General features: G+C 43.0%; 1 protein-coding gene across 1 annotated transcript in view; it reads right to left on the bottom strand.

Annotated features, from left to right (window-relative positions):
* Window positions 1–12518, bottom strand: part of ntsr1 (neurotensin receptor 1 (high affinity)) — an 85716-nt gene that overhangs the window by 39120 nt on the left and 34078 nt on the right. The window contains exon 2 of the mRNA XM_085447989.1: window positions 7135–7336. Within this exon, the coding sequence (XP_085304115.1) occupies window positions 7135–7336 (202 nt within the window). The remainder of the gene's footprint in view (window positions 1–7134; window positions 7337–12518) is intronic.

Here is a 12518-nt window from a genome sequence, read left to right as displayed (position 1 = left end):
AAGTACTGAACAAGTCTCTGACCACCAATATTAATAATGACCCAATTCAAAGTTCTACCAAAAGCAAGCACAGATAATGTACTGGCAATGCTGGGAAGGCAACTGAAATCTTCTGGGTGATGGGTGATAAAGGCAGAAACATCAGTGACAAAACCCTGGGGGCAGATTTCATGAATCTTTACTAGATTTGTGTTTTTTGTAGTAAAAGCTTTTTTTGAATTGTCAATGATGAAACAAAGACAGGTTATGTTTTGACTGGGTTCAGAATTTGGACCTATTCAACTGTAATTATCGCACACACATATGAAGAATAATTCTAATTAAGTAAAGGACATGGAGTGGGAGTAAAAGGAAGGGAGGGACTGGTCTGTTCTCATAACCCAAGACCACATTATATGTGAGACATATTACAACTAAGATTTGCCTGTCTCTGTATGATAATGATAGCACTCTAAGTCAGAACAGTACGAGAAATCATTACAAAATGTATTTTTTCTGTATTTAATTTGCCTGACATTATCCAGCTAATTGGATTGTCACTAAAGTGCGACATTACTTTGAGTACAGCAGGACAGATCACAGCAACTACTGCTATAATTGGGAATATTAGAAAAAATGGAACCCATTTGAATACAACGTTCCCCCTTGATCCAGTTAAGTTTGAAAGTCATTCTGTGATTTGACAAATGGGTCCGAAGAATGAAAATTGAATTATTATAGAAAGACATTGTATGTTTTATTACACAGTGAATTTTTCATGAAATGCCAGAGATCAGGTATCATGTGTCGTTTCATCAAACAGGGGACGAAAGATATTTTCAATGACTCTCAAATAAATGGAAATATATATTCCAGGGTTTTTTGCCAGTGTCATACGAGCCAGGTATTACAGTTTTTTACAGCCGCTAGGACACATTTCACAATACTTAGGTCACTTTTGCAAAACTCTTCACACAATTCTCCTAACTGACCTTCAGCTTGGCAAAGCAGTTCATTTCACATTCAAAATGCACTACAACTACCAAAGCACTTTATTCAGGTCTCAAATAAACTCATTCTTCCAGAACACTAGCAAAGGTTGACAGCCGACAAACACACTTTGTCACCCACAAAACAATGACCTAAAAAACACTAACAACATGTAGCATTACACAGTGTTTTCTTGTGTAAAACAAGGACACATCTCTGTTTATAATTTCAATATATGTTACTGGAATGAATCAGACATCATGCAGAATTCGTTAATATTTGTTTATGTATTTTTTTTTTTTGCACTAAGTAATCCCAAAATACAAGAATTTGTATACACACCATCCACTGATACACATACAATAGTAATGCTAATCTACTCGGTCTTCTCCATTTGGCCACAGGTTCTCATCCACATCACATCTTATGTCATCTAGGGCAATACACCTAGGAAATAATCTTCTGGCATGCCAAAATTGAAGGAGTAACACCTGTGTAGATGTTCATCTACAATGAGAATCAGCTATGGCTGGTTAAACTGCATTTTTAGATTTAAAATATGTTTCAATAAAATATTGCTGTTTAATTTTGCTGTCTTTTTAAGTTTTGCATTGTGTTATTGTTTTGGCCATAAGTTTAACAGTTTTGAAAACAGTATGTAAGCACATGCAAAATGTCCTGTACGTACAAAGATTTTTGGCAGTTGTTGTGTCTGAGTGAGAAAATAATTCATGAAATTTGAGAGATGTAGTCATTAAATGCATTTTGTGCCAAAACAATGATAACTGGTCCTCAGTTTAGCCCACATAGACCTCTGTTGTGCTCACTGTGTGAGGAGTTTTGCAAAAGTGACCTAAGTATTGAGAAATGTGTCCTAGCGTCTGTAAAAAACTGTAAGTGAACCAGGCCCAGTCAGTTAAACCACTGCACCCTTCCTGAGCTACGGGTAGAGGAGGTAGAGCAGGTCATCTGCCAATTGCAAAGTTGGTCGTTTGATCCCTAGCTACTCCAGTCTGCATGCCAAATATCCTTATGCAAGATACTAACCCCACATTGCTCTCTGATGCATTCATCAGAGTATAAATATGGGTGAATGATAGAAAGTAATGACATAGAAAAAAAAGCATAGAAAAAAGTGCTTGTATGACTGAGGCAAGTTGTGTAAACTGCTCTGAGTGCTAAGACAGAGTAGAAAACTGCCATGTAAGAACCAGTTCTTTTAGAAAATGTGTGTATGAAGTAGCTGGCTATGGTAGTTGAATATGACTCCTATCAGGAAAAATGCTTCTGGAAATTCTGCTGTTTCTTTTAATGGGTGAAATCAAAATATCCTTTTTTTTTTTTTTTACAATTTCTCTGAGCAGTGTATGGTCTGACCTTGGGGAGAATTTCTTGGGACTTCCACTCCTGGGAAGATTAGCAACTTCCATTTGTGAATAATCTTTCTCATTGTAGAATGAGAGACTTGAAATTATTTGGAAAGAAGCTTCAAACCATTCCCAGATTGATGGGTGGCAAAGACCTGAATGCTTCAGAACAGCAAACTGCAAAAACTTCTGCTTTATATTTACAGATGATCAGTTAATCAAGTGCACCTGATTAGCAGTACCTGGTTGCTAGTTACCCTTGTAATTTCTATGGAAGCAATAAAGTCTACTTAGTTTTTCACACAGTGCTTCTTTGCTTCGGCTTGTGTGTGCCCAATTGCTGAGGATTTTATTTTTAATTATGTCCGGATGTGTAAAGCTTTAATAAAGAAAGAAGGTGTACTTTTTTTTTTCATACAGCTGCATTTTATTGACCACAACTATTGACAACATGGTAAATAATTATCAGAAGAACAATTGTTACCACACAGAAATTACATTTTTGGACTAGAGCTGTAAAGGGTGGATTATCTCAAAATATTACAGATAGGCCACTTCAGAATCTGGACTCTAATAAAATTTTTTAACAGTTTTTCATTTTGCCTCTGGCCTCTGGCCAGGAGAAGACAGCAACATTTCTGGAAGATGCTTTTTTATCAGAGCTTAAACCTGCATTTGTGGATGGCACAGAGAGCTGTGTTCATAAACAGTGTTTTCTAGAAGTCTGACCCCATGTAATGATTTACATGCCAGAATCGTGTTGCATGAGGGCCCAACTATAACAGGCATCCAGTATTTATTTTCAGACTTGTCCCTTGCACGTAGAGATGTGACATTCATAGTTTTCTTGAGGAACATTATTCTGAAATGGATTCATAATCTGTAGGTGCGTTTTTTTTTTTTTGTAGATTGGTGAACGGCTGCCTATTTTTCTTGGAGAAACTCTGAGATGTCCTTTTTATACCTGATCGTGTTGCCAATTAACCTAATTAGGAGCAAAATCTGATTCCAGCGGTTTTTATCAAACTCAAAATATGGCAACAGTTTTTATGATTATGCTTAAACATTTGGGTTTTTTTTTGTTGTATTTTGAATAGAATATGGGTTTAAGATAACCACTGCATCCTGTTTTTATTTACATTTACATGTCCTCTCACCACTACTGTTCTCCCTCTACACTAACGACTGCATCTCCAAGAACTCGGCTGTCAAACTCCTAAAGTTTGCAGATGACACCACTGTCATTGGCCTCATTCAAGATGGTGATGAGTCTGCATACCGGCAGGAAGTTGAGCGGCTGGTACTCTGGTGCAGTCAGCACAATCTGGAGCTGAACACTCTTAAGACTGTAGAGATGACAGTGGACTTCAGGAGACATCCCTCAACTCTGCTCCCCCTCACCATATCAGACAGCCCTGTGTCAACTGTGAAGACCTTGAAGTTCCTGGGTACAACCATCTCCCAGGATCTGAAGTGGGAGACCAACATCAACTCCATCCTCAAAAAGACCCAGCAGAGGATGTACTTCCTGAGACAACTGGGGAAGTACAGTCTTCCACAGGAGCTGCTGATCCAGTTCTACACTGCGGTCATTGAGTCTGTCCTGTGCTCCTCCATCACAGTCTGGTATGGAGCAGCCACTAAACAGGATAGGAGCAGACTGCAGCGGACTGCACGGGCAGCAGAAAGGATCATCGGCATGCCCCTGCCCTCCATCCAGGATCTGTACCTCTCAAGAACCAGGAAACGGGCAGGGAAAATCATCACAGACCCCTCACACCCTGGACACAGACTTTTTGATCTGCTGCCCTCTGGCAGATGGTACAGAAGCCTGCAGACCAGGACCACCCGACACAGGAACAGTTTCTTTCCCCTCGCCATCTCCCTTCTTAACAGTTGACCTGTCACACTGCTCCCACTGCCAGACTGCAGCTGCACCTTATGTACATTTTGTAGTATTCATTCCACCTCATTCATTTCTGTATTATATGTATATAAGTTTAGATTCGTTATTTATAGTTGGTTTACACAGCTTTGTGTATGTATGTGTAATGTGTATATATAGACACGTGTGTGTGTGTGTGTGTGTGTGTGTGTGTGTGTGTGTGTGTGTGTGTGTGTGTGTGTGTGTGTGTTTTACATTGCTGTGCTTGAGAGCCACCATCTACCGGAACCAAATTCCCTGTATGTGTCTGCACATATACTTGGCCAATAAACACGATTCTGATTCTGATTCTGATTCTGATTTTACAGTGTCCCAACTTTTTCACAAGTTTTGTCACTGTGGGAAAAAAAGTTAAATGTAGTAATGCTGAATCAGTTAAGGCTTCTCTCAGCTGTGAATCTCAAAAGCTTTGTACACATCAGTGGAATTGCTTGTGCCAAAAGTAAAATGACTGCAGACAACAATACAAATAACCATTAGTTTTAAATATAGATATAAATTAAACTTTACTAGATTATTTGACAGGCTAGTGGTGGGTAAGTGATGCACTCCCTTAATTTTAAGTTTAACTAATCATTTTTAAATATATTTGGTTGTTCTAAGACAGTATTAAATGGAAATAATCCATTCTCTGTTTTACTTTATGATGGGGAAAGAAAAGGGGCAGTTAAGCGAAACTGAAGGCTAATGAAAATACGTTAACAAACATTTGTAGCTTTTGTCTAACAAAAAAGTTGCTCATGCTTAGGACCAGTCTTGTGTACAGCCAAGATCACCCTGAAATAACATCATTAGATTGCATGTAGTTTGCTGTGAGACTGTCACTGTTGAAGTTTAGCATTTTGTAATGATGAAAATCGAGGAAATTTTAACAGCAGGAATCCACCGGGAAATTTTAGGTGTAGGTGTAGTCATAAAAAGATGTTGGAAGACATGTTTAAAAGGGTTGTTTCTTCGGGTCTCCGATGATGACTATTTGCAGCTCATAATTTATCCACATTTGATTAAAAGGATATGTCTAAGGATAAGCCTCCTTTGAATCATTTGCAGGGCTGGAGTGATGGGTGTGTGGATCACTGATAGACTGATGAAGCTGCTGAGTTAATGCAGGTGGATATCGATAAAGTGCACATGCTTGCGTGCATGGAAGCTTAGTGAGTTTTATGCCTCTCATAGTGGGTGATGGAGTGTACCCAAGCACAAAAGGTTGAGGACAGCTTAACAGGCTATTAATATCCTCCAAAGCTTGAAGTCTGTTAACACCAGCATCTAAAATCCAAGGCTATATCACAACATTTTGTGAACATTTCTCATTTATTTAAAAAATGGTGGTCTTCATAGTGATAACCTTGTCATATAAGTAAATCTCTATCATTTAATTTTCAAGCTGAACATTGGCTATGATAAAAGAACACCACTGCACTAAAAACCTCTGCAAATGGTGTCAAATAAATCCTGGTAATTTGTAATTCAATCTTTTTTTTTTTTTTAAATCAGGGAGTGAACCATGTGTCACGGCGGGTGAGGAGAGCCGTGTGAAAATAATAAATGAGGATCCAATCGCAGGCAGTAGTGGAGAAGTGAAGGTGGTTTATTGAACACGAAATAAATATGGACAAACAGCAAATGGAGCACGAACTAAACTAGACTGGAAACAACTAAACTACAGAGCACAAACCTGGACAAGAATGAGAACGAGCAGAGGAGCTGGACAGCAGGGAGAACACACGGGTGAGACATGGTGAATACACAGACAGACCAGCAACTACAATGACAGAGGACACGACTTAAATACACAGAGAAACACAGGGGAATTACACACAGGTGGTGGACACAGCTGGGAATAATCAACAAGACGAGACAGAGGTAAAACTGAACACACTCACATGAGACGCAGACCTTCACAATAAAACAGGAACAAGAAACCATCACACTAAGACGCAGACTCTACACTGAGAGACAGACAGAAAATGACACATGGAACTAAACTAAACCTGCAAAAACATGACAACTCAAAATACTGGGTTAAACTGACCCAGAACCGTGACACCACGACTGGTAATTGCTTAAAGCTTTTTAAAAATTAGATTTATGAAAATGTATTTTTGCTCATTTAAATAAACTATAATAAATAAATGATATGCATTTTCAAAATGTCAGAATTTACAGAATTCTAGTGTTTTACAGAAACATCAATAACTCTCAAGAAATGAATAAAAGAGGATATAAAACATGTTTTTACCTTTTGTATTACCTAATAGATCCCTAGGATCCGCTATATACGTTTGTCTCTATACACTGAACATACTTTGTACAAATTTGATATAATTATAAGATATCACTATTTTTACTCTCACATTTACATGCTATGCTATGAATAGAGCCATGTTTTGTAGGGGCAGGGATAGCTCAGTAGGTAAAGTGGTCGCCCCATGATCGGAAGGTCGGCAGTTCGAATCCACTTAACGGCTACCCTGAGGTACCCCTGAGCAAGGTACCGTCCCTACACACTGCTCCCCGGGCGCCTGCTTAGTGGGCTGCCCACTGCTTCACTGAGTGAATGGGTCAAATGCAGAGAAAAACAAGTAATTTCCCCATGGGGATCAATAAAGTATCCATTATTATTATTATGTTTAGTTGCATGTTCAATGACAGCAGAAAATGTCTTGATGCCTCAAGTCAAAGGAGAATGACCAAACTGCTTTGAGCCGTTAGCAAAGCAACAGAAAACTAATAACCATTTGCTACAATTCAGGTATGCAAAAAAATGCACAACCTGCTAACCCTTGAACAGCAGCAGAAGACCACACCAGATCCCATTCCTGTCAGAAAAGTGTTGGAGTGTTTACTTACGGAGAACAAGAACTCCATGGCGTAGCGACTGAGCACGGTTGGACTCCACAGTGAAATTCAGCATGGTGGGATTTGCACCAATCATGCAGACACGGTTGTCTTGCTCAGCCTCACGGAACATCCGCAACAGCTGATTGGCAATGACCCCATTCAGAACAGATATGGCCACCATCGGTATGACAAAGGACAGGAATGCATTTACCTGTTCAAAAAGAGAGAAGGCTGTAAACACTGGAGATTAGTGCTGACAGAAAAACTATGTATCTGCTTCACTAAGATAAAATGTATATATGTTATTTAAAAAGCAAACAAATAGAACAAAACCCCCCAAAACAAAACAAAAACCCAGTGTCCCTCGAGGCTGATGATTGGCCCTACCGCCATAATAGGTTGGAGATTAAAGATGGCTCCCGTGTTTCTTCTGTTTGCATCTATATCTATATAATATATGTTTGGCCCATCTTTCAGTTTACTTCTTGTTTTATGTCAAGATTACCTGTATGGAAAATATAAATATCTATATATCTATATATATATATATCTATATATATATATATATATATATATATATATATATATATATATATATATATATTGTTACGTTTCGGTGTTGTCAGTGTTTTGTTTTTGCGTGACTGTCATGTGTTTCCTGTTTTATTTTGAAGGTCTGTTGTTATTTTAGTGTGTTCAGTTTACATTTTCCCTGTCTCGTCAGTTCTAATTTGCCCCAGCTGTGTTTCCCTCCTGTGGTCCATTCCCTGATTGCTCCTTCTATGTATTTAAGCCTTGTGTTTCAGTATGTCATGGTCGCGATCTTCCCCCCGTTGTAAATAGTTTGACGTCTTGTGTTGGTGATGTAAATAAATGTGGTATCTTGCTTTAAATCTCGTTTTGGGATTATTTTTGTGGAAGCCCGTATTAGTTTTTTTTTCTTGTGTGTTTTCGCCTTATTTTTATACGGGCTTTTTATTTTCCTGCGTTGCACCCCGGTTGCCTAGGCCGGGGTGTAACATATGGGGGCTCGTCCGGGATCGCTGAGGGGTCCGAGGACCGCTTCAGCCGTCTGTCTTCGCTGGAGGGTCCGGGATCGCTGGAGGGTCCGAAGGAGGGACAGCTTCGGCCTTCTGTCTTCGCTGGAGGGCCCGGGGACCGCTCCAGCCTTCATCCGCCTTCGCTGGAGGATCCGAGGGACCGCTCCAGCCTTCTGCAGCTGGTGGGCTGCGTGTCCGTGTGTGCAGCTGGTGGGCTGCGTGTCCGTGTGTGCAGCTGGTGGGCTGCGTGTCCGTGTGTGCAGCTGGTGGGTTGCGTGTCCGTGTGTGCAGCTGGTGGGCTGCGTGTCCGTGTGTGCAGCTGGTGGGCTGCTCATCCGCCTTCGCTGGAGCGTCCGAGCGACCGCTCCAGCCTTCATCCGCCTCTGCTGGAGGGTCCGGGGGACCGCACCAGCCTTCGTCGTCTGCTGGAGGGTCCGTGGGACCGCTCCAGCCTCCATCAGCTTCGTCTGCCTTCATCCGCCTTCGCTGGGGGGAGGGTCCGTGGGACCGCCCCAGCCTTTGTCGTCGCTGGAGGGTCCGTGGGACCGCTCCAGCCTTCATCCGCCTTCGCTGGAGGGTCCGAGGGACCGCTCCAGCCTTCGTCGTCTGCTGGAGGGTCAGTGGGACCGCTCCAGCCTCCATCAGCTTCGTCTGCCTTCGTTTCAGCCTTCGTTTGTCTGAATCAAACATTTCACTTGGGGTTATATGTTTGATTTTTGGGTGGGGGGAAATGTTACGTTTCGGTGTTGTCAGTGTTTTGTTTTTGCGTGACTGTCATGTGTTTCCTGTTTTATTTTGAAGGTCTGTTGTTATTTTAGTGTGTTCAGTTTACATTTTCCCTGTCTCGTCAGTTCTAATTTGCCCCAGCTGTGTTTCCCTCCTGTGGTCCATTCCCTGATTGCTCCTTCTATGTATTTAAGCCTTGTGTTTCAGTATGTCATGGTCGCGATCTTCCCCCCGTTGTAAATAGTTTGACGTCTTGTGTTGGTGATGTAAATAAATGTGGTATCTTGCTTTAAATCTCGTTTTGGGATTATTTTTGTGGAAGCCCGTATTAGTTTTTTTTTCTTGTGTGTTTTCGCCTTATTTTTATACGGGCTTTTTATTTTCCTGCGTTGCACCCCGGTTGCCTAGGCCGGGGTGTAACAATATATATATATATATATATATATATATGGCTCTTCCAAACTCACATTTAGTCAGATTTACAGTGAGTGATGCTTCCTCGAAACGCTTAAAAACAGTTAAGAGGGTTTGGAGATGACTGCTCCAGGAAGCAGCCAAAACCTTAGCCATCAGGCGCTGAAATGTCACTGCCGCATTATGCAAACCAAAGGGCATCACGGCATACTGAAGGAAGTGATCGGGGGTAACGAATGCAGAGATCTCAGACGCTCTTGCAGTTAAAGGAACCTGCCAATATCCCTTTAATAAATCCAATTTGGTCACATAAGTAGCGGATCCCATCCGATCAACACAGTCATCCATCCTAGGTAATGGGAAAGAGTCTGCTTTAGTGGCCGCATTCACCTTTCGATAATCCGTGCAGAATCGAGGAGTATTGTCAGATTTGGGCACTAACACACATGGGGAGCTCCATGCGCTAGCACCTGGAACGGCTAAGCCATGCTCAAGGAGGTAATTGACTTCTCTCTGCATTATTTCCCTTTTTACTGGATTCACCCGGTACGCATGTTGTTTAATTGGCTTTTGCCCCTCCACATCAATGTCATGACTTAAGACAGTCGTTTGACGCTGGTGATCAGAGAAAAGTTATTTTTTGTCAGAGTAATGATATCAGTTTGAGCAGTTTCAGGTAAATCGGCAACAAATGATTCAAGATCATTTAAAATTACTGCATTTTTCAGCCCACTTCCTAATGCAGCATCATCCCTCCCAGATAATCCGTCATCCGACAGTTTGTAGGCGGGGAGGATGGCAACAGCGCACACCGGGGCGCTGTTGTATTTTGCTTACGGGGATAGAACAGTTTCTTTTTTTTCTTTTTTTTGCCTGTCCCATTTGGTTCTTTAGCCATCAGAATTGTTGTCTGAAGACCAACAAGGATACCCAATGGATTTACTTTGCCAAATGGATCATCGTGGCATTGCCGTATTGGTCCATTTGATTGACCTTTGTTTTTATTGTTTATTATATTTTATTTTCAGATGTTACAGACGGGACAGACATGAGTGAGGGATAGGAAAGGGAGAAAGAAAGAGGAAGGAAAAGAAAAACAGAAGGGGAGAGGGACAGTGAGAAAGGGGGGAGAAAAAAAAAATCTCCTGGATCACCTGTTGAGAGAAGAAGAATAGAAAACAAGCAAAAAAACCCCCAAAGCAACATACTAAACACAACACCATCGCATTAATCTAGCTAAGTGTAAACAGCAGTAAATACTGAATATTCAATGTTGCTGTGCAGCACGCAGGACAGACAGCGCACAATGTGCTTTGAAGTAGCAGCCAAGAAAGGTGTAATTTAAGTCTACGAGCAGTGAACACCCGTGTGCATACCTGTGTGGATCAGCACGCTTGTATTCAAATGGTTTCCACATGTAATGGTCTGCAAGAGGATGTAGAGAGCCATAGCCCTGTCCCCCAGGGCATGAAGCAGGCATGGAGGAGATCCAGGCCCCAGACATCCAGAGGCTCCCAGAGCACGAGAGCCCAAAGAGGACCACCGGAGGGGCATCCGTGCCACCCTCATGGGAAGGGCTGAGATTCCCCAGACGAGGCGTCACCCAGTATCCACCGAGCAGAAGCTAGAGGGGGCTGCACCGGCGTGCCCGCCGGCTCTGCCGGCAGCCAGCTGTGCCAGAGTGAATCGAGCCGCAGGCCCAGAGGCCCCCTGCACCCCGGAGGAGGCCTGACTGAGCAACAGGCGCCAGGCCCCGCCAGGCAGCCACTGGGAGTGAGCCGGTACATACCTGAGCGCCCAGCCCCGGACACCAAGAACCACCAATGCACCGACCCCTGAGGGCATCAGTCACCGGCAGGGAGTGTGGTGAGGGGAGGTAGGCCTTGGAGGGCCTGGGAGTTCCCAGAGAGGTGGAGTCTAAGACCCGACCTGACATATAGACACAGACAAACAGGCACACACAGACACAAACATGCATTCCCACCCTCATGCACACATATACAAACACTCAGCACTCACCCAACGGAAGGATTGACATAAATGGACATGTACACACAATCACACTCCCCAAACATACTCTATACCCCGGGTCCAGGTACCCTCGCCCCCAGAGGGGGAAACAGAACCCAGACCCAAGAGATGTTACCCTTCCCCCCGGGGTGGAGGCAAGCAGACCGTCCCAGGCTCCGCAGCAGCAGGGAGGCCAATCGGACAGCTAACATCTCCTCCCAGCCCCCCCGCTCCAATGACTAGCAGAGAACGGGGGTGTGTGAAGACCCCATACCTCCCTCCTCCCGCTCATGTGTAGTGTTGCTGCGTGTTGTTCTAAAGTGCATTTAAAACAAGGGAGAGCATGGCCATACCACCCTGAGCAAGCCCGACCTCGTCTGATCTCGGAAGCTAAGCAGGGATGGGCTTGGTTAGTACTTGGAGGGATAGAACAGTTTCAACGTATTCACATGACAAACCCTGGTTTTTCGCCGCCGATCTGGAGTGCGAATCACATAATGGTTATTGTCGAGTTTACATTCAACACTGTAAGGACCAGCAAACTGTGTTAGTAAACTGGACCCTACCACAGGCAGTAACATCAACACCTTCTCCCCTGGTTGAAAACTTCTATCTACAGCTTTTTTGTCAAAACGAGCCTTCATTTTAGTTTGCACTTGCTTTAAGTTTTCCCCGGCTATTTTCCACGCTAGGCGAAGCCTATCTCGAAGCTGACTCACATAGTCAGGTACACTACACGGCCAGGCCAAAAGAAATTGCCCAGCACTCGGTAATAAGTTTTATTTATTCCGAGGTGCCCAGCCATGCCGACGTCATGTGCTAAGTTTAGCACCTGATCACGATGCTGAGATGGTACCACCACCTGTGTAACACCTGATGTTCCACTCTGATCAGAAGACCACCGCCTCATTAACACGCCATCCTGCAGGAAAAAACGGGGAAGGGTGCTTTCCCCAGCCGTGACAACGGCTGCAAAACAGGAACTCAAAGACTTGTCATTTTCCTGAGCGCTTACCAAAGCTTCTTTATTCACATCGCCGCTCAATGCCGGTATTAATTTTAGCACACTGCATTTATCCCCCACACTGTCTTTCTCCCGTACAGGAGGTTTTTGCTCCCCAGCCACAAACGTATCTGCGATACTAACCACATCAGCAAATTTGTGCGCTTCCGCCCGCGTAACAGCGCAAACGGGAAAAAACT

Source organism: Copadichromis virginalis, linkage group LG23 (genome assembly GCF_057382275.1).
Source record: "Copadichromis virginalis isolate Kocher_CV1m ecotype Utaka linkage group LG23, C_Virginalis_male_GT1.1, whole genome shotgun sequence".
Lineage (NCBI taxonomy): Eukaryota > Metazoa > Chordata > Actinopteri > Cichliformes > Cichlidae > Copadichromis > Copadichromis virginalis.
This window is presented reverse-complemented; position numbering and strand designations above follow the sequence as displayed.